Genomic DNA, 23,451 nt, shown 5'->3' on the forward strand with positions numbered 1-23,451 from the left:
GCAAAATATAGCACAATTTGGTAAATCTAGGTAAGAGCGTTGGCTGTTTATTTCTTCAACTTTTCTGTAGGTTTTTAATTTCTCAAAATAAAATGTCAGGGGAAGAAAGAGACACGGAGCCAGCTCTGGCCCTTTTCCTTTGCAAGTACAGTAAGTCCCCTACATATGTACCTGCAAGGTGCAAACTTTCAAAGATGGGAACGTGCGTTCGCATGTCCAATCACCTAAGTTAGTTCACGTGTCTGGCGTACACTGTCACGTGCGTGCATCCTCTACAAGTGGTTGTGCTTTTGTGTACTTTACTGTACAGTGCTGTATAGAGTACAGTAGTACAGTATCTTTATTTCAAGCCCAGGATGTCCGGAAGCAAGCGTAAAAGCAGCGGTGATGTAGCTGGTACTACTGTACTTTTCAAGGTACTGTACTGTAAGATTAAAACTGTTTTATTTATTTTTTGTGTTTGTTTGTTTTCTATGTATTATTTGTGTGAAAAGTATTATAAACTTATTACAGTACAGTACTATACAGGTGATTGCGTTAGTCGGGTACCTAGGCTTACTTTGTTGGACTTATGAACAAATTGGACATAAAACGCGCTCTTGGAACAGAATTCGTTCGTATGTAGGATACTTACGATATACAAATGAAGATTTGACATCTCTCTTTGAAATTCACCAATTTTCAGCTGTGTCTCCATGCCTGGTTGAAACTTCAGTTATGACACCTTAATATATGTATTATATACACACACACACACATAACAATAACAATCTCAAAATATTTGTGCAGGGCATTACGAATCAAATGTTCCCACTTATCTCACGTTATTGTCACAACAATCCTGGAAATAGTTAGACCAGGTACTGTTTCTATTCTTCCCATTTTCCAAATGAAAAACGGAGCAGCAGTAACTGAGCAACTCAAGCAGGTTCACACACCCAAGACTAGCACCCTCGTCCTCCGATTGCAGATCCTGTATTTTTTCATTACACATATTCAACATCCAGGAGGGCTTTAAAAAGCCATTGAGCCTTTCATTACTTCATTTTTTACAGAAAGTGAGAGAGAGTCTTAAGGGTATTTGTTTATCCCCACTGTCTGAGAATTCCAGATTAGCCATGCCACAGGTGGCTCTGCTCAGCCCACTGGATTCACATACTAGTAAACCCTGAGCGAGACGCTGCTTTGACAGACAGCTAAAACCCACAGCCCCACCTGCCCGGGCTGGAGAGCTGGATAATGTTAGTCTTCCCATGTCACTGCAGATCAGCTACAGCACAATGAGGAACTTAAAAAGATGAATTCCCCTGAGACTGAGTTGACATCCCCTCAGAATATGGAGGTGAATATTGTCACAACTCCAGCTACTTTCAGAGAGATAACTCACACAGAAGGAAGCTCACATGAGTCACAAACCCACAGCCCCAGAATACTAAGCAATTCTGTTTCCACCTGACAGCTGGGGTGAGCAGAAGCCGTCTCCGTTCTCTCTCTTTTTTTTCTTGATTAAAAACAACTTAAGGGGGAAAAAAAAAAACACCCTTTCTGAGCTTGGTGAAGACCACAGATTTGTGGTGAGGAGGTACAATGGGCCTCCAGACACGTGGCCCACGTTGTTTCTCCTTTTGTGTGTTACTAGTGATAGCAGTTGTATTCCTTCTGCCTTCACTGTTGACTGAAGATGTGAAGAAAGGGAAAAAAGGGAGAGAGAATAGAGGAAGTAGGTAAATTGCATAGAATATTACCAGGATCCTCCCTTCCAAAAGGATTTTATGAAATGAGGTTAGGAATCTTTGGCTTCCATAGAAAGCACAAAATATACCCGTAAATGTTTACAAATTATTATCGGGAATATTGTTTCCTTTAAAGCCAGCTTATCACATATTTTCTTCAGCCTTGGCACACTTAACTTCTCAGTATGTTCTAAAACTCCTATTCTCTCTATGGAATCTAGTTGGAAAATGAAAATTGTTAACCAGGGCTCTGTTCCTGTTAGATACACATCAGAGTGATCCATGCTCCAAACTCTGGAAATTTCTCCAATGGCCCTAGAAGTTGACTCTGCAAATCTGAGGCAGCATGCCAACAAGTAAGGGTGGTGAATTCTGTAATGTGCCTTTGCTGTGTTACTTAAGATTATTCAGTTCTTCTCAAGAAAGTGAGAGAAGTGAATAAGGAGGATAAATGAAACTGGCTAGAGAAACAAAAAGCTTGTGGGACAGGCAGAATTCACATAATGTGTGAGTTCACATAACAGTAAGACTAAGTGGATTAGTAAGCTCTGAGTCATGGTAGCCATAGACAAAGTAGAAAATGTGTGTACTGAGCATTGAGGGAAGGGTGATGATATTCACAATGATATTCACAATGCATCCTTACGCCTATGACGTGAAGCACAAAACATTCAAGATACACTAAATAGGGCTTCCCTGGTGGCGCAGTGGTTAAGAATCTGCCTGCCAATGCAGGGGGCACAGGTTTGAGCCCTGGTCCAGGAAGATCCCACATGCCACGGAGCAACTAAGCCCATGCTGTACAACTACTGAGCCTGCGCTGTAGAGCCCGCGAGCCACAACTACTGAGCCCGCGTGCCACAATTACTGAAGCCTGTGCACCTAGAGTCCGTGCTCTACAACAAGAAAAGCCACCGTGGTGAGATGCCTGCTCCCTGCAACGAAGAGTAGCCCCTGCTCGCCGCAACTAGAGAAAGCCCGCATGCAGCAACGAAGACCCAACGCGGCCAAAAATAAAATAAATAAATTTAAAGAAAAAAGATACACTAAATATACATGAACCATGTGAAGACTCAAAGTCTTTTTTTGGTATAATTTTCATTGTCAAGTGTGGTCTTAAATTAGTCACCCACTGGTGACCCCATTCTGGCTTCAAAAATCCTCTGTGCAAGAAATGCAAAGCGTCTATATCTGCACATCAGATTAACTGGTGAACTACAGTTAATGGCTAGGTGGATTTGTCCCTGAGTCTTTCCAATAGAGCAAGTGTGCTATTGACCCAGGCACCTTCTGTCTGCTGATACAGATATTCAAAAAATATCAATTGAATGAATGAGTGAATCTTATTATTGAGTTTTTTTCTAGATACACTTTTGAAAATAAAATCACAGGCTTAAGATCACCTTTTGACTGAATAGATTAACCCTGGAAAATCTATAATTACATAATTTTAAAGGGCATGGAGAATTTCAGAACAAAAATTTCAAGGAGAAAAATGTGAGCTAGAAGAATATTCTATTACCAACTGTGTACCTTGATTCTACATGGCCTCACCACAGACCCTGGCTAACCCTGCAGCTTGGCCACCTTCATTTGATTTTCATCACATTATTTTAGGGTCTTAGTTGTCTCCTATGCTTACCTTTGAGAGAGACCCAGAGAGAAGAGAGTTTTATGTGTATGTGTGTTGTGCGGGGCGTTCTAGAAATGAGGCTTCTGTTTCTTCCCCTGCTGTGAGTGAGGTGCTGTACCCACAATGTTATCTCCTTCAGAAGCCACTTTATATGTTACCTCCATTTTCAGGGGAGGAGACTGAGCCTCAGTGAGGATAGAAACTTGCCCTAGGCATACAGTCTAACAGGTAGCAAAGCCAGGATTTAAAGCTGTGTCTATCTGATGCCTTCCCAGTCCATTTTATAGAAATATTGTCCTAATGAGAAGGAGGCCCACGATGACAGAAACATGAGATTTTTCTAAAAAACCACACCAGAGACTGAAAGAACACAAAGTGAACTCAACCATCCCCCCATGTTATTTCTTAGAATGAATGAAATTAATTTCTTTTTTAACAGCATGACTTGGTGTTCTGTAAAGGATAAAATATCAGCTGAATACGTCTAAAGCAGCAGTAAATTGGTGAATTCACAGTTAAAATGGAAATAAAACTGATTTAGTAAAATTGGAACACAATTTTTTTTTTTTTTTTTTTTTTGCCATGGGCTTGGTAGGGTTTGGCTCATCCTCTTAGATATGAAAATCACTTTCTCCAAATTAATTTCTTGAAAACTCAGCTGTCCTAGCCTTTCAAGCCAGGAGGTTAGATTGATCTGATGAACACCAGAGGCCCTCAGAGCATCCTGGCCAGGGTCATAAATGAAATGGGTTAGATAATTTTAAAATTTGATATAGTAATCCTCAGGGGCAACTGAACTGCAAAAGAATCATGCCTCCATTCGTTTCTGCTCATTTAGGTATCAGCTAGATTTCTGGAGAGAGATCTGGCATCTGGATGCTGCTGTTAAGAGAGATGAGGAGAAATGGGATGTAAGAGTGTCCTGGCGCCCTTTGCCAGCAACCTATCCTTCTTAATATCACCCTAAAATATGCTGAACCAGATCAGGTACCAGAATGTTCATAGACGTTAGGAAACCAAAATAGGTTTTCAAGTAGAGAAAGGTAATGGTGGATCTATTTAACTTTAGAGCTTCATTCATTCAGTCAAACAACTTGTTCACTCATCCGTCTAATCATCCATCTATCCATCCATCCATCCATACAATAAATACTTATTGAGCCCCCAGTATGTATCTGGTGCTCTGCTAGACTTGAACTAGAGTTTAGAGACCTGTGTGGTCAAATAGCAGCCACTGGCCACATGTGGTTATTGAGCACTTGAAATGTGGCTGGCCCAAATTAAGATGTGCTGTAAGTGTGAAATACATAACAGATTTCAAAGACTTAGTATGAAAAAAAGTAATGTAAAATATCTCCTCAGTAATTTTTATATTGATTGCATGTTGAAATGATCATTTTTTATATATTGGCTTAAATTAAAATATATTTTTACAATTAATCTCACCTGTTTCTTTTTTTTTTTTTTTTTTTGCAGTACGCGGGCCTCTCACTGTTGTGGCCTCTCCCGTTGTGGAGCACAGGCTCCGGACGCGCAGGCTCAGCGGCCATGGCTCACGGGCCCAGCCGCTCCGCGGCATGTGGGATCTTCCCGGACCAGGACGCGAACCCGTGTCCCCTGCATCGGCAGGCGGACTCTCAACCACTGCGCCACCAGGGAAGCCCACCTGTTTCTTTTTACTTTTTAAATGTACGTAATAGAAAATTGAAAATACATATGTGGCTTTCAAAATATTTCTATGGAACAACACTGTTATAGCCTATTGGCAGAAGATTTCTTCCTATTATGTTTTTTTGCAGGGGACAGATTGAGGGTGTCTTTCAGGGAAGACAATAAAATACAAAGGCAGAAGGGATGATCCATGGTGGTTAGACAATATTTCTAGGTTTGGGGATCATTACATTTTTGTTCTGAAAACTTTACTTTGGATGCTAAATATCCAGGGCCAGCGTTCTGGAATTGAGAAAGTGTAGAAAATTTGGGATCCTGCAATGTTTGCCACTCTCTGGTATTTCCTGAGCTGTCACTGGATGTCCTAGATTCCTGAATATCTGTAGATTCCTGCTGGCATATGTGGACAGTAAAAAGATGGCTTAGAAAGAAGGAAATTCTTTTGGAATAGGTTGTTTGACATGATGATGTTATGGGAATTAAGTGAAGCTAACTTTGATCTTGTCTCTCTTATTTGAAATAAGACATCTGGGTTGTTATATGTCTGCATTGACCTACTAGCAGGAAAAAAATAAATAATTTGAACTGTAATTAGATTGAGAATAATACCTAATGACTCTGGGAGTTTGTGAGATTAACTAGTTTTGGCAAAAAATTCTAAATAAATAAAAGAGGACTCAATTCCAAATTTTTTTAAATTAAAATTTAATTAAAGTGTAATTTAATTTTAAAATCTTCATATTCTCAGATCAATGAATTTAGTGGCCTTTCTTCTTTCCTTTTTTAAAAAGCTACATAAACTAAAATGGGTCCCCTCTTTTTTCTACTATTCACAAGTGGTACATGGTTTATAGCCTCCTTTCATGCCCACAATCATGCTCAGTTATTTCCTCTCTGGATCAATGAGAAGAGTATGGATGGAGAAGTTAGTCTAGCACTTGTGAATGACAGAAAACCACACCAGAAACTCCTAGTGCAGGTCCTCAGACACACAATTGCTCTGTGTCTATCCATGTCCAACATGATTCATGTTGGAATGAACTTTCTCTTGACTAATGAGCTTAAGAGAAGATTTTGAAATATACTTTGGGGATTTATGGAAGTGAGAGACTTAAGAATGTGAGTATCATGGAGCTCAAGGAACTGTCAGTGACTCTACTGGGAAGAACAGAGAAGTATAAGAAAGAAGAAATGGGACATGGGACTGATTTTTTCTGGAATTGGAAAACATGCCATCAACGCCAGGTATTATAGCAGAGACAGATGGCATGGCAGGTGCTGTGAAAGAAAAATGAATTACTACTAGGTGAACCAGAAAAAATAAACAAGAAGGACAGAGGACAAAGTATACAAGCTCCCCTCTGTTGTCAGGAACATCTTCCCATAGCTGTAAAATGTCTAATTGCATTCCACAGGGTTGTAGATTACAAAGGCTGTCTCACCTCCTCCTCCATTGGTTGCACTTTGGGAATTTATGGCCATTCTTTTGAAAGGACTCACTTTTTGTCTAGTGGCTTTCTAAGGAAGGAGGGAAGGGAACAACTAATTTGATCCATGATGCCAATATCATGAAGATGCTACTGCTAATCTTTTTCTGGCTCAATCTGTTGTCATCTGATACGTAGAAACTGGACGAGACTCACGCTGGTTTACTCTAGAAGTGTTCCCAATTAACATCCTTTCATGGTGCGAATCAAGAGGATGGGGTTGGCATTTTAATAAATTTAAATCAAAGTTGTTTAAAATGAGTCTTAGAAAGCTGGGCTAAGTTCTCTCATTAGTTCCCCAGGGTTTAATATAGGTGCCTTGGCAAAATCATAAGTTAGGGTGTGTTGTGGGTCCATGGAATTGACGGGAATGGTTGAAACCAATTAAAGGTGATCTACAAATGTTAAGGGTTTACTGTGAGGCACACATACAAAGAACAGTGCCAACATATGTAGATTTAATATAGGAAAATTCAGCAATATGCACTTGGCAACCACTGTTCCATCGCTTATATTAGACAGAAATGGATGCAGTTGAGCCTAAAATTGCCAATGTGAGTTGCTAAAGAAAAGTATGTGAATGATATTAAGGCTGTTACCAAAAAAAAAAAAAAAGGTGTCTGGGAAAGTATCTAGTGATGGTTTTGTCACTATATTTGGAGAAGAAATTGAGTAATTAAAGGCTATAGAGTAACACTGACAACAAGTCATTACTATAGGGTTTTCAAGGGTAATTTTGACTATACGTAACATTTACTTTTCTATTGTTTTTAGAAACCCCAATAGCCTTCCTAAGGTAGACCCCATTGTACAGGTACAACTTTCACTCACATACACACATATATGATTCACAAAATCATTGCAAAAATGAAACTTAATAACAACATGGAATCCAGACATAGCTTACACACCTTTATTTTTCATTTTTAGAAGAGAAAATGCACCCAAGGCTACCTGGAAATCCCTGTCTATTTCTTATTTTTTTCTTATTTCCTATTTCTTCTTCTCTCTGTTGCCCAGATCAGTCCTTTCCTCTGATACAGTAAAGAAAGAAAGACTAAATATAGAGAATGAGTTTCTAGAGACTAATACCAAACTGGCCCTTCCATCTGGCTCACCTTGGAACAAATGAGTATATTGTTTGAGGATACACATTTTCTGCAAAGCTAGGGAGACATCACAGGGAAGCTATTTCAATCTGGAATAAGTCCTACATGGGGACTTGCCTGTAGTGTGAACTTGCTAAGTCATCCCAGAGGAATAAGCCTCGGAGTCTTATGTGCCAGCCAGGAGTGGATCTCCCTTTGCTGGGGGTGGGAGAGAGCAGGCTACATTCCAGCATAAGGAGGTTGGTTGCCGCAGAGGTTTGACATGCCATGTTTCTTGACCTTATCAACAAGTACAAATCTCTATTTGACACCCTTCATTAGACTTCTGAACTTGGACAATGACTCATGATAAAACAGCTTCCTGGACTTCCCTGGTGGCGCAGTGGTTGGGAGTCCGCCTGCCGATGCAGGACAGACACAGGTTTGTGCCCCGAACCTGTGCCCCTGGTCCGGGAAGATCCCACATGCCACGGAGCGGCTGGGCCCGTGAGCCATGGCCGCTGAGCCTGCGCAGTGAGAGGCCCGCGTACCGCAAAACAAACAAACAAACAAAAAATACCACAAAGCAGAATAGGAAGCTGTTTGTTTGTTTTTTTGTAGTATGCGGGCCTCTCACTGTTGTGGTCTTTCCCACTGCGGAGCACAGGCTCCGGATGCGCAGGCTCAGCGGCCATGGCTCACGGGCCCAGCCGCTCCGTGGCATGTGGGACCTTCCTGGACCGGGGCACGAACCCGTGTCCCCAGCATCGGCAGGCGGACTCTCAACCACTGCGCCACCAGGGAAGCCCTTTGTGGTATTTTTTTGTAAGAAACTCAGGGAAAATGTAAATATTCTCTGATTCCAGCGGAGACTGGTTAATGCAGCAGTTATACATTCTACCAGGTAGCAATCTGGTTTGTTTTTGGTTTTGTTTTCTATGTTTTGAAGCTACCTTCTGATAAATGTCAACACATAATTAGTCTTTATATAAGAGATACCATTATCTTATCAGTATCACATAGTTTGGCTCTTAATTGAGAATTTTCTCCTTCTGTAGGTATATAATGCAAATTATAATGTTTTCTGTTTCAGAGACTTCTATATCATATCCCTCAGATTAAAGATAGTGGTAGAATGGGGAAAATGAGCCAAAAAAAAAAAAAAGATGCTGAAAAATCCCAGATGTTCTTCTTTCCTGTACATAGCATAATTGCAAAGGACATTTTTCCAAAGAGGAAAATAGTCACTAGGCACTTAAAATGGGAAGCAATTTCAGTCTTTCACAGCCGCCACTGAATGGCATTTTACTTGACAATTGTGCTCACGCGATAGCTTCAGTGCTCTGTTTTAATGTGGCATTGAGAATAGTGTGACATCATATTATCCTTGCAATAAGCACTTCTTACACTAATAAAATGTTTATGATTTGCTTTATCAAACACCTATTCTTTGCTTTGATAAAAATATGCATTTTATGTCATTTCCATGGATAATTTCTTATTATGAATTTCCAACACTGATATTGCTTTATAATAAACTCCTAATTTACTCAAATCAAAAAAAGTAGAAAAGTCTAAGAGAAAATTAGATATATAAATATATATTTTAACCATTTCTCTGTGGTTGAGAAAGACATAAATAGCAAGGAAAATAGTTTCCACAACTTTTATTTTCAGAAATGCAGCCTACAGAAATATTTATATACACTGCTATCATTTATAACTTCCATAACTTCTATAACCCTCTAGCAAGAACAAACCTTTACAGAACCTGATTTATTACAAGATCCTGAACTACCTTTTGAATCATCAAAACTAAATTTACCTGAGTGTAATTTTATGTCAAGTATTCTAATTCTTTAAAAATTTGTAAAATCCATGTCATATAGTAAACTTCAAATAACCAAAACATTATTTTTTCCTTCTTTTTCCCAAATATCTTCATTCTCATTCACCTCAGGTGTATGATAATCCCTATGATTATAAATCTCAATTAACTAGAACCTTCTTTTAAATTTTTCCTCCCAAACTATCTTCAATCATCCTAGGTAGTTTCCATAAATAAATGCAGATTGAAGAAAATCTGGTTTTAGGAACATTCTGAAAGCTTCCACAGGGAGATACTTAAATTGTCTTTAAACAGTTGTTAACACAATGGGGATAAAATATTGCAGCTCCTTGAGAATCAAAAACCAGATTGCAACGAAGAGTCACATTTTCAAGTAGTCGCTCCTCTGCTCATGGTAGCACTTAGCACTTATCACCACAGATTGGAGACTAATCTGACCTAGAGTCATTATGAAGTAAGAACACCCTCAGAGAACTCACTCCAAAATAATGATGGCTGGGTTATAAACTCCCCTTCCAATTACGTTTATTGTTTTAGTTGATAAAATCACAGAAGTGAAAGGAACCTGGAGAAAGTGAGCACTGTAATGGTACGAGCCACACTCCCAGTGCCTGCAACTGCTTAAAAATTAATGAAGATGCAAGATGTGGAGCACTGACTTTGTGGGTAAATATTGAGGCTGAAAGACATCGACTGGAAAGGTTTTTATTTTTCACGTTCAGTCAAATCAGTCTGAATATATTTCATTTCCTACTGTGAGTGGAATAAGTCGCCAAGCTAGAATCAATAACTCTAGAGTCTTTTATTACATTTCTTCACTCACCTTCCATGGGGGTGTTACTGTCTGGTCGATTTGCGAAGACTACATCCACATACTCGAGCTGCAGCCTCTGGAGGGAGCCCTTCAGTCCTGGAAACAGAAGCAGGAAAACCTCAAAAAATCTAAATATGAGCACTATTAGAAATAGTTGAAGCTTGGTTTCCTTCAAGAATTTACTTTAAAAAAGAAAAAGCATTGGATTAGTTTCAAAAAAGACATTGAATACTGTGATGTGTTTACTGGCCCCTAGAACCTTTTAAAAATATATCAAGGGCTGACGTTGTCCCCAACAAAGAAAAGCCTTAGAACTTTCTCAATGGTATTAGTGCTCCACTGGAAATCCACACTTGGTAATGACTTTTCACGGTGGCTCCTGTGTGGCTGTGTCTAGAAGCAAAGTAATAAAAAGCAGCCTGAGTTTAACTTCTTTCTTCCTGAAAAATGCAAATTAATGTCATGTTTTGAATTACTTAATGGGCTTATAATGGGATGGAGATATATTTATTGCATATCAAAAACAATAAAATGGTGTAAGTCATAAATAAGTGACTGATAACCCCATCTTAACGTACACATGGGTTTTAATAGGAATAAAAGGGTTGGCAAATGAAGGCTTCGCTCAACATTTTACTAATTAAAACAAAAGTTCGAAGAACCTTAAATATAGCTGAGCCCTGCCGTTTCTATTATTCCCCATTCTTTTGAGAAGAAACAAAAACACTAGAAGCCCTAAAGATTTAAGGGGTAATATAAAGGAGAGAGTGAGAGCTTAAAAAAAAAAATCTGGAGCCAATAATCTATGTCTCAACCCTAACCACTGAGTGACATTCCTATGATTATGCAGAAAAAATATTTAATTTCAGTAAAATTAATACTTCCCTGAGACAGAACACATTGTATATAGTATTATGCAACCAAAAGGATGACAGTGTTCAAGAATTATTTTCTCATTTCTATGAGGCACAGCATTTCCTTACCAGCCTATTTAATTCCACAGGAAGACTGGGGGTTTTTCTCTTTTTATTATAGGTGTAAAATTAATTGCATGTTAAATGAGGCTCTTATAAATTTAAATTTGGCTCATTTAAATTTGATTTTTCAAACTGGCTTATCAGCCAGCCACAATTACTTTTCTGACAGGAAGATGGAGTGCTTGAATACAGTTCCGGAAATATTTTTTCATTAATTGAGAAAGGATTGTCTGTGATGGTAGCTTGTTAAAAGAAGCACTGATGAAGAGATTAGGGCAGACAGGTGTTGTAAAGTCTAATGCCTGTTCTTAAAAAACCACTGGCTTTCAGGCTCGGGGTATTACCAGCTATCTCAATGGGCATCTTGAAATTAAATTCAGCTTAAAAAGCACTATGATATGAGCCACATTTGGAAGCAGCTGTGTGTATGGAGGAGGTAAGGAGAGGAAAAGATAATTAAGCAAACAATAACAGGGTATCCCTAGGTCTGAAGGGTTGGAAATCTGTACTCTAGCATGTGATCCCACTTGGGTTAGTTGACCTTTTTGTGTGTGACTCAGTTCTCTAACCTGCAGTGGAGATAACAATACTTACAACCTTCAGGATCGCTGCTCCAGAGAGCAGATAAAATCAGTTGGCAAGCACTTGGTAAGTGCAACAGTCTATAGAAGTGCGGTAGTTATAACAGTGGTGCTCACATCTGCAAAGACTCAAGATGAATGGTGCCAAAGACTAGATGCCAAAGATTTTCACTGGACCTCCTGGTTTTAAAGGGAGACATTTAGTGACAGTTCTGGCCCATGCCTGGCTCTGGAAACAAAGTGTCCTCCTTTCTGATGATGGTGCTCTCCCTCTGTGCTCTTCTGAACAGCTCAGTGTGGGCTGAGAGAAACTAGAAGGAGCTATGACTAACTCTGACCTGTTGGAATGAAGTGTGATCAGTCACAACGTAAGTCCTTTCCTCTTCCATGCCATAAGCAAGTACTGAGTTCCAATTTGATCTGAAACTGTGCTGGGCTCTGGGGGGTTAAAGATGCATGGACATGGTATTTGTATTTATCTCCAGGGACCAAACAGTACATACTGAGAACATCTATTGGCAAAGGTTCATAGTTCAAGGTAATAGTATGCACCCATAAATAATGACATGGACTTGATAGAATGACAGTCTCATTGTATTCAGTCATTCCTCATCTCTCAATTCTTTCTCCGGAAAGCCTTTTTTCTTGATATTTAGGTCAAGATTCAAGAGTATTCACGTGAGAATATAAGAAATGATGTGTTGTATCCTGGCAATGATCCACCAGGTCTCTACTCTGACTCTGAAGTGGAGTAAAAGGAGGTTGTGCACCTAAGAGACACTGTCTGCTCACTTTGAAAATCTCAATCACATAAAGTCTTGTAATCCATGGCATGAATTTTGGATTTTACTCTTTGTGAGATGGAAAGACGTTGGGGAGGGGCTGGGAGGTAAAGAAATGGAGTTAAGTTGGGGAAATGATGATATCAGATTTGTGTTCTGAACTGATCTCTTGGCCTGCTGAGAGTGACCTTCAGGGGCGAGAGTGACAGCAGGGAGGGGAGACCAGTGAGGAGGTCACTGTAGTAGACAACACTTGGACCAAGTTGATGAGAAGTGTTCAAATTCGGGACAAGTTGTATAGGTAGAAATAAGAGGACTCTTGGTGTGCTGAGTATAAAGTGTGGAGGTAGAGGTATCAAGGAGGACTCTTAGACTTTTGGCCTGAGAAGTTAAGTGACTGTTAGTAAATGAGAAAGTCACGGGAGAAGCAGACTGGTGGTGGTGTTGGGAGCCATGGTGGGTCTAAGCAGCGCATCAGTCAACCCCACGGAGCTCTTGGCTGCTGGATGGACCAGTCTGGCATTCAGAGGAGAGGTCTTCATGCAGGTGCGGCACAGGCCTTGGGATCCAGGGTACTAAATCGCGCTGGCTTCAATGACTCTGCCAGTCTCTTAGCCTCTTTGGACCTTAGTAGCCTCATCTGTCCACAGACAAAATGGAGCTAGATGGTCTTTCTGTTTTGATCTTTCATGTGACTACAAAACAAATCAGCTAGTCCTGGCTTTTTCTATTCGGATGCTTTAATCTTGTAGCAACATAAAGACATGCTAACAAGTGTCTCCTTGAGAGCCATTTAGGGTTTATCTCCAATAAACAAATAGTCATATTCTACCTCTACTTAGCAAATGTTTGTTGAGCATTGGCTTGGGGCCAAGCATTGTTTTAAGTTTAAGTAGATGTGCAAAAATGCATTAACCTTGGCTCCAGAGTGGCATCCGAATGGCTAATCATGACCTAAGGAGGTAAGTGATCCCGTGCAGCGAATGCACTTGCTGAAGGCACTTTTGACATTAGCCTGTCCCTTGGCGCTAACCCAGTGTCTGTGGGAGTGAAGACAGGAGAAGCAGGAGAAACGTTCCCTGCTCTTGAGGAGATGTCTAGATGTTAACTGGCAAGTCCTCAAAAGTCCACAGGAGAATAAATTATGTAAAGAAAATAGCTTTCAAGTGACTATAGTAAAAAGAAATCTAAGTTAATCTCTCTTTTAGGTTCTGAAGTGTAACAGGAACTGTATTGTTCATAAGGTGAAAATTGATTCAATTTAAGCCTATTTCATAGGCGTCTAAAGGAATATGTTCATTCCAGATGTTAAGCAGTTTTGGCAGGGTTAGAGGTGGAACATGTGTTCGTCGTTGCAGATTTAACTCTGTAGAAACAAGGCCACGGGTAGTTTGGAAATTCTGCAATGTTCTCTTCAAATATGCTGTGTCATCATCTTCTACTCCTATGGCATATTTGTTTTCCGATCAGGCTTGAAAACAAATGTTGCCTTAAATAATGTACACTGCTTCCCAATATAATTTTCCAGCTTCTTCTCGGCAGACCTCTCAGTCATGATTTGAGACATGCTTCTTTTTATAAAGACTGCCCTGCATTATAATAATATAACTGGCTACACCTCCCATTATGAAACATGATTGTTTTGGGTGGGTGATTTCAGTTTACCATGAACATGGTGCACTGGGAAGGAATCCTGTGGTGAATCCATTTGTTAAGAAATTTATTCTTTAATTGAAAAATCATCAATTGTCTCTTTTTAAAAAGTTCAGATAGTAGGGTTTAATATTTGCCATTCATTAAAAAGTTTCAAGTGGAGCTTTCTCAGATTATTTTCCTCTCCTCCTCCTAAAACAAGGACAGTGGGTTTGTGTATTGAATCACATAGCAAAACTGTTGTTTACCTGAAAGGCAAATACAGACCTAAACACAGCTTTTGCCTATAAAATCACAGAAACAATTTACTTATGCTTACAATTTGCCTTACCAAACTATTTCCATTCTTTCATGTTAGATACTAAAGAGCTTTGATCTGCTAAATTTTAACACTGGCACAAATTTGGGTTTAATGAATGTTTGTGGAATGGCTGAATGGATAAATAGACTTTCAGAGCCTGGGAGGATCCTGTGATTCCAAATGAATATAATAAACCTATTAGTGAAATTTCTACTCCCTCCTCATTAATCTAAGGAGAATGTTGTTTCTAGCTGGATCTAAGTCAAGGACTTTGGGCTCACTGAAAAGGTCTTTCATATGACTTTTTTCAAAATTGCATTATGCCCAAATCAAGCTAATTTTACACTCTAAAAACTAACTCAGGTGGCCAAGGTCACCCAGCCCACAAGTGGCCTGAACTCTACATGAATTGGACTTCTGTCTCATTCTTTAACAGTGCTTCTCAAATTTAATGCGCATATGAAACTCCAATGTTGAATAAAGTCATCCTCATCACCAAGTACCAAGTACCAATGAAACCTGAGGATAATGATTTGTAAACTTTTTCAAAATTTATTCTGGGTCTAGAAATCTCACATCCCTTCTTTTTTTCTGTAAAATTCACTCAATTCCCTAATTTCAGCCTGCCTAGAAATATCCTTTGAGCTGAATCTCTTGCAGTCATGAGTATTTTTGTCTTTGGCTGAAACTATAAACTGTAAAATACCACCAACAGTAACAACATAATAATTGATCCCAATTCTTCCTCAACCTCAAAAGTTTGAAATTTTGTGTTAGCTTGAATCTGGGTCAATTTGAATTTCAGCTGAACTGGTTTATCCATCCTGAGAGATTAGTTCCCAAGAGGATTTCTGACTTATTTAAAAGGAGAGAGAATTTTATTTCTATTGAGTTGTATGTGGCTTGAAGAAAACTGACTTAAAAAGGAGAGTTCTGAAATTATGCATACACACTGGTAAATATTAAAGCAATAGAGATTCAGTGAAAAGCACAGTAGCACAACTTCTCCATTCTTTTTCTCATCAATTTTTCTATTTCTTTGTTGATAGCTAGTGTAAATCACTTTCTGAATCTCTTTTTGAATCAATTAGATCAAAAAGAAAAGAAAAGAAAAACAAGAACTTTCTAGGCAGCACACTGCCGCCATGTTTGTTCAGCTTGGTACACAAGCCAAAGACTTGGATTTTTTCTGTTTGACAAACTTTGTGGTAGATGACAAAAGTCATGGGGCAAATGCTAGAGCAGGAATGGTAACAGTTTGGGGAGGCAGGCTGGGTTTGACTGTACAATGTCAAACTGGATACTATGAACTGAGGAGGGATTTTGTTTGGGTAAGGAATTTGCAAGCTTTCTCAAGAGCTAGAATGTGGTCATTCATTGTGGCAGCCTCAGAATATTACTTACTTAGTGTCCTTATCCATAGGAAGAAGACTGGTAGTTACACTATTAAGAACGATGATGATGGTGATGATGACAAAAATAACATTTATTAAGTGCTTATTATATGACAGACACTGTGCTCAATGTGAACAATCTAAGTTCAATCCCTGAATAGTAACCTTGTGAGGTAGGATATTGATAGCCCATCTCAGAGTCCAGGAGATGAGGATGAGTGAGGTTTAAGTAACTTGCACAAAGTCCCCCAGCTCATAAATGACAAGAGTTGGAACTTGAACCAATGTTTTTCTGATTTCAAAGCCCAGAAGCCTACAAATATACTAAAAAACAGTTAGTGATTAATACATACATTTTTGTATTTATAAGTAAGTGTGTATAGGTAGATAGATAAGTCAGTGACACTACAGGGAAAAGTAGGGAAGGCTATGCACTGTATTGAGATGAGGTGACCAAAGGGAGGAATTTACTTCTTTAACTATATTTATTTTGAAAGTAGTGGGATTAGAGTACATCTTATGTTTTGGGTGACTCTGGTATTTCATAAATGAAATTAGTTTTAAAATGGAGAAGAATCATTTGTCTCAATGATTAATTATGAATCTAAAGTTAGAAAAATCTTGAATTTTTATGGAATTGTTCATGAACTAGTGTAAAGATGTTAGAAACATATGGCGGCCCCTTTTAACATTTTTCCTTTATTGCAAAATGTAGAAGCATAAAATTTTTGTAATATATAGACAAGCAAGAAATAAATAAAAAATTCCTCACAATTCTCATAATCCTCACAGTAGAGTACCAGTACTCTACTACATAATAGATCTTGGAGACTGTATTATTTCTTGTTTATTTCTAAATGATACCATTTTTGAGTACCATTGCAAAAGCAATGGCACTGTGAATCAATTACCTAGTAGTAACTTTCCACCAGTTTCTTTTAATGCATAGATGCTCTTTTTAAAAGAGCATAGTAGTCTTAACATATGTCCACATAAAAACTTGTACACAGATGTTCAAAGCAGCGTTATTCATGATGGTCAAAAAGTGAAAACTCAAATGTCCATCGACTGATGATTGGATAAACAAACTATGGTATACTCATACAATGGAATTTTATTTGGCAACAAAAAGGAATGAAGTACTGATACATGCTACAACATGGATGAACTTTATGCTAAGTGAAAGAAGCCAGTCACAAAATATTACATATTGTATGATCTCATGTGTATGAAATGAGACAAAAGTAAATTAGTGGTTGCTTGGGCTGTGGGTAAGGAGGGGATAAGAAGTGACTCTTAGTAGGTACAAGGTTTCTTTTTGGGGAGATGAAGGTGTTTTAAAATCAAATTATGATGATGAGTGCACACTCTGTAATTATTCTCAGAACCAATGAATTGTATATTTTAAATGGGTAAACTTTTATGGTATATAAAATATATCTCAATAAAGTTTTAAAAAAATCTTACAAAAGTGCTTTATTAACATTAGCATAGCTGTAAAAGAGAAGAGTTCTAGAGAATCCAGTCTTTTTGAGTTTTCATTTTCCCCTCTGTATCACTACACTCCCCACACTCAACCCCAGGAAGAAACGTGGTTGATTGTGGTGTTTTTTATAGAGAATTTTTTCCCCCTTCCAATGTGTTTGGAACTTGTTTGGTTGATGCCTTTCTTGAATCGGCAGCCCACAAACGAAGATAAAATGGAAGCAATACTCACCTTCAATAATATGTTTTCTTGACAAGCCTCTTTCCGTCTCAGCTCTGACAAGAAAAAGCAGCAAATGACTTTGAGTGGAGGTGTGCTTTTTTAAAAATCACTGTTTCAAAAGGACAGAATAATCATTCTAGACTGAATTGTTAATGGTATTCCCTGTTCTTAGCAAATTCTGCACCACTGCAGGCTGGGGAGAGAAGGCTGATGGGCAGCACACCTAGCGGCTTTTCTTTGTAGACCCCAGGAGATAAACTAACCATCACTGTCATCATACCACGTAAATAACAACTCAGCTGTGCACACCTTGTCCATATATAATTTGACACTTGACACATGGCTCAACCTTCCCACCTTGTTTTTAACCAATCCCAAGCCAAACAAAACAAAACAAAACAAAAGCTTGACGTTAAGTTTGCGATCTTACTATAAGATTGTCGGGCTACTGACAGCATTGGCTTTTCTGAGAAAGGAAGCAAATCTGAAAGTGACTTTTGACTTTCAAAAGAAATTAAACAACTATTTTCTTTTAAAAGGTGATGTACCAAGTCTTCCTTAGTTTCCTAAGAAGATGAATATTTAATGGACTTTTGCCTGCCCAGACCATTGTCAGACTCTAGCCAATTAGAAAGAAATGTGGTCCTTGAGTTTTAAAGTACTGATGAAATACTTCTTTAACACCAATGCCTTTGGCAACCCCCTTTTTAAAAAATTTATTTATTTTATTTATTTTATTTTTGGCTGCGTCGGGTCTTCATTGCTGCATGCCGTCTTTCTCTAGTTGTGAGCAGGGGCTACTCTTTGTTGCGGTGTGCATGTTTCTCATTGTGGTAGCTTCTCTTGTTGCGGAGCATGGGCTCTAGGCATGCGGGCTTCAGTGGTTATGGCTCGCGGGCTCTAGAGCACAGGCTCAGTAGTTGTGGCGCACAGTGCACAGGCTTAGTTGCTCCACGGCATGTGGGATCTTAGACCAGGGATCGAACCTGTGTCCCCTGCATTGGCAGGTGGATTCTTAACTACTGCACCGCCAGGGAAGTCCCAGCAACCCCCTTTTAAAACATAGTAGTTTATCATGTGCCTTTGGTGATTTTGTATTAAAAGTATATTAGATAGTACTGTATGTAGTACTCTATTACATAATGGTTCTTTCAGACTGTCATATTTCCTGTTTATTTCTAAATCATAGGCAAGGTTTTCAGTACTACTAAATCACAGACAATAGCACCAGGCAATGGCACCATGAATCAGAGTAAACACAATATAAACCTACGTTTCTCATATGCACCATGCGGCTTTATTTTCATATAGACTACAATAGGTATAAAAATCTAAGTTTCATATTTCTTTCTTCACATTTATCATAAACAAACTCAAAATCAGCATTAAAATATGAGTGTGTGTATACACATATACATTTTGATTGGAAGATTCCCCTTCAATTTTATCTTTAACGATTCCTTATGAATTACAGGGAAATAAATAAGGTTTTGTTTGTTTGTGTTTGTCTTTGTTTTTTGTTAGAACTCCATGGAGATCGTTGAGATTTCCATGAAAAAGAATAGGGAATAGTTTGCTGTTTTCTCACATGTTTGACAAAGAGGCCAGTCTTCTAAGTCCTGCTGAATAATATAAGTACCAGTTCAAATACCAGTAGGCCCATCAGAAGCCAATTCATCCTGTGAAATTTGTTCTGCATCCCACAACAGAGAGAGGACCACTCTTTTATTTGGCCTGACAGAGTGATACAGGCAGCTTCCTGTTATTCTTCGATGAAATGGTCCTTTTGATCAGCATTTTCAGAGCCCTCTGCAGAAATGATCAGAGACTTACACGTGGGGCCAGACAAGATATTTTTATCATCGTTTTCCGTAGAAGTCTCTGAGTTTTTGGCAGATTTGAGTAGCTTTTCTTCTGTGATGCTATGTGCTTATTTTCTTTTCCTGAAATTTGAACTCTATTTTGGAAATGGTTCTAAGTATGATGTTGGTATTTGAAAATCTCCATGAATCACTCAGTAACAAGTGACCACATGCTTTGCACTAAACTTCTTTGGGGGTATCTAGCTAAAATTGAATCCTAGGCTAATTGCTATTTCTTTCAAGTGAAAAAAAAAATAAATCTTTCTTTCCAAACCAATTAATTTTAGTATGTTAGATGTAAAATGGTTGCCTAAAAGAATCAAAGCACGAACTACTAGTTGTTTCTTGTCAAGGAAATAAAAGGTGTTTAACTTACTTTCCACCCCAGTAGAGTTTGGTTGTTATAACCAGGCTGGACCTCCTGTATGTTAAACAAACACACAGAGAAATAGTAAATGAATTGCTGGTTACAGTACTGAGTCATATTATTATTATAGCACCAGAAAGAATTTATTGTACCTCACATTTTAAGAAATTGGTGAAGAGATAAATTTGTTCATTTATGTCATTGAAACCTAAGGACAAAGGGAAGCTGATGAGTGGGGACTTGAAGTCAGATCCAAGAGAAAGAGTTCTGAAGGGAAGGGAACTTTACTTGGAGGGGCCAGATGAGGAGGAGGAGGGCTGTGACAACACACAGGTGATTGGGTGGTAGTAAAGCAAAGGTGAGCGGTAGGCATGGAGAGTCAGAAAGGAAAGTGAGAAGAGTAAGTAAGAAGACTTAAAGCATGGACTGCATTAGGAACTCAAATAGACAGTCACCAACTAACACTCATCGAGCATCTGACATAGTGTTGATTGATCATGAACTTTCCTGGGGGTACATCCACCCTCTGCCAAGGACAATGGACCTTAGTGTCTCTGAGTTATGACTCTTTCCAACCAACTGGAAAGAGTCATGCAACCAATTGCATTCACAGGAAAGAACTGACTACATGGGAATACGAATAAATTTAGTCAATAAATAGGAATAAAATTTCTTTGAGTGTCTTATTAAATGGAAATGTTATTTTAGAAAAACAATCCTAAAAATCCTTAACTCAAAGTTTTACCACTTTATTCCTAAGGGAATGAAATGTGGGAATCTTGTCAGCAAATTCATTACTTCCTCAAAACCACACCCAAGGGCAGGAAATGCAATCACACCATTATGATTGTGGAATATGAATATGTCTTGAGAACTATAGTCATATAATTTAAAATTGGGAGGCAGATCTCAATGTAATTTACTTTCTCCAAGTATATAATTCAATTGAACTGGTCGAGGAAAAAAAAAGGCATTTGAGATTCAAAGGTTAAGACCAAACTTCAGGAGTATTTGAAACAAGGCGTTTATAACTCAGCTGTGGAGTCGATGCCTGGGGCCCTCAGATATAAAAGCCTAGCATGATTAATGATAACCAATGCGGAATGGCGGTGACAACTCTGACAACTTGGCTGCAACAAGAAAAATTTGTAGAAAATGTCAGTAACCCCATCCCCTTGAAGTTAATTCCCTGAAAAGTAATTTGAATCACTGTAACAGAAGGTCTACAAATATATGCATCTGGAGATTACACACCCCAAAAGGGCTGATGCACTTTCCAGGTTAATCCATCAACCTCGTGATACGTAGTATAATAGCAATCTGCCACAGGGGAGCTGGGTCTCCTTCAGCAAACATTTTCAGAGCTTCAACACAAAGCTCTGGATGGAATCTGATTAAAAAATGAGTGCAGCCCTCTGGATTATTCAGAGCAACTGGGCCTGCCAAGGCCGCACATTTTTCCAAAATTAGGCTTTCTGTAAAATGTTTGGCCTCTATGGATGTGCACACTAATATTTATGTTCAAATAGCAAGAGTAGACAACAACCTGATGAATCATCACTGACCTCCCGGAGGCATCCAGAGCAACTCTTCTGAGTGGGTGAAGAATGATATTGTGAATATTTCATATTGATATAGCACAGCTTTCAATATTCTTTTGTCCACCTTATCTCACTTTATCAGCACAACACTCCATGAACAGTTATGCCATCCATTTTATAGGTGGGGAAAGTGAGGCTCAGAAAAGAGAAGTAACTTGCCCTGGACAACACACCTAGCAAGCGGTGGTCTTGGGACAAGTAGGCAAGGATGCTGGTTGAAACTGCATTTGTAGCCTCCATGCTGTGATGTTATGGTTTATCTTTTCAGCAAGCTCGGGTGGGCAGCTGTGAACTGATATGACCTGATATCAATTTTCTGTAGCATGGGGATAGCTTGAGTTTTTATTTGCAAGACAGAAAGGCAGTTTGTGAAAGATGCATGTTAATCTATTTTCTACAAAACGTGTAGAAGAAGCTTTGCAAAGTATGGTGAGTGATGAGTAGACATTCTCTGGACGCAGAGGGGAAGAGAACTACAGCACCGAAGTTTCCCCTTCATCCTCAGGTGTACTCTGGCAGCTGACACCTCGCTGTTGATCTCACTGGACATTAGTGGACTCATCTCCAAGGTCTCTGTTATAGGTTGAATTGTGTCCCCCGCAAAAGGTATGTTGAAATCCTATCCCCCAGTACCTCAGAATGTGAGATTATTTGGAAATAGGGTCATTGCAGATGTAATTAGTTAAATTAAGATGAGGTGATACTGGAGTAAGGTGGGCCCTTTATCCAATATGACTGGTGTCTTTATAAGAAGACGCACAGAAACACGAGGGGAGAATGCCATATGAAGCCAGAGGCAGAGGTTGAAGAGCTGCAGTTGTAAGCCACAGAATGCCAATGAAGCTAGGAAGAGGCAAAGGAGGATTCAGAAAGAGCATGCCCTTGCCCAAATATTCATTTTGTACATTTGGACCCCAGAACAGAGAGAATAAATTACTGTTGTTTTAAGCCACCCAGTTTGTAGCACATTGTTACAGCAGCCCTGAGAAAGTGATACAGTCCAATCTGAGCAGCGATGGATGAGCCAACATTCTGAGTAGGAAGGTGACTCAGGCAAGGTGGAGGACTGGGTGGGGATGTGAATATTTTTCCGTATTTAAGGTTGAATACAATATTCTTTTCACACTCTTACAGTCCCTGGAGTAGGGAAAGAGGAGAGGGAGAGGGAGAAAGAGGTCACCAAAGTTTATTTGTTCATATCGCCATACACTTCTGGGTCTCCATTTCCACTCGTCCTATAGAATGGTTATTTATTTGGCCGTCAGCCGATCTTATACCAGAGCAGAAGAGGACTCCAGATTTGTCCTGTGGCCTTGGCTGGACTCGGCCTGATCCTGTACTCATGCTGGGGGAGAAGCAGCTATTGGTGCTGACAGGTGTAGTGAGATGGAGGGGGGTGGCTCCCCACCCCGCCACCACTATTGCATCACTCGTTACTATTTGCTTTGGCTCCAGAAGGTGATGGGATGCAACAGGACCCCTCAAGGATAGCAGATGAAGCACTTTTCTGAATGCCCAGATAACAGGGCTCCCAGCGCACAGGAGAGATGCTGGCTAATTGTGTTCAGATAAGAAAGCTTTGGGATATTTATCCCAAGGGTTTCTTGTTTCATCATTTCTTTGCATCCAGAGTTGTTAATAAAATGAACAATGAACATAAATATGTCTGTAGAGATAATAAGTTTTCTGTCAGCTGGCTTCCTTCACCAGATTACCACAAATGGCAGTCAGAAACCATGAAAATGCCACTTTCTTTTACGCACAAATATCTCATGAACATTCTCTGCTCAACCCATGGTAATTCATTGTGATCAATGACAAGTCAATTACTTTTGAAGCACAAGTAATGAGCTCGCTAATATTTATTTTCAAGGTGCTGTAAATCATTTCTTTACTAAGAATTGACTTTTTTTGACAGCCTTTTGGTCAGCTGTCATGCAATTTTATTTT

General features: G+C 39.1%; 1 protein-coding gene across 2 annotated transcripts in view; it reads right to left on the reverse strand.

The window, feature by feature from the left end:
- KCNAB1 (potassium voltage-gated channel subfamily A regulatory beta subunit 1) overlaps positions 1–23,451 on the reverse strand; it is a 267,048-nt gene that overhangs the window by 48,252 nt on the left and 195,345 nt on the right. For both annotated transcript variants that reach the window (XM_030842399.2, XM_060298489.1), the window contains exons 6-8: positions 19,910–19,954; positions 17,681–17,724; positions 10,285–10,371 (exon numbers count right to left, since the gene is read on the reverse strand). In XM_030842399.2, coding sequence (XP_030698259.1) covers positions 10,285–10,371; positions 17,681–17,724; positions 19,910–19,954 — 176 coding nt within the window. The remainder of the gene's footprint in view (positions 1–10,284; positions 10,372–17,680; positions 17,725–19,909; positions 19,955–23,451) is intronic.

The sequence above is a fragment of the Globicephala melas genome, chromosome 4 (genome assembly GCF_963455315.2).
Source record: "Globicephala melas chromosome 4, mGloMel1.2, whole genome shotgun sequence".
NCBI lineage: Eukaryota > Metazoa > Chordata > Mammalia > Artiodactyla > Delphinidae > Globicephala > Globicephala melas.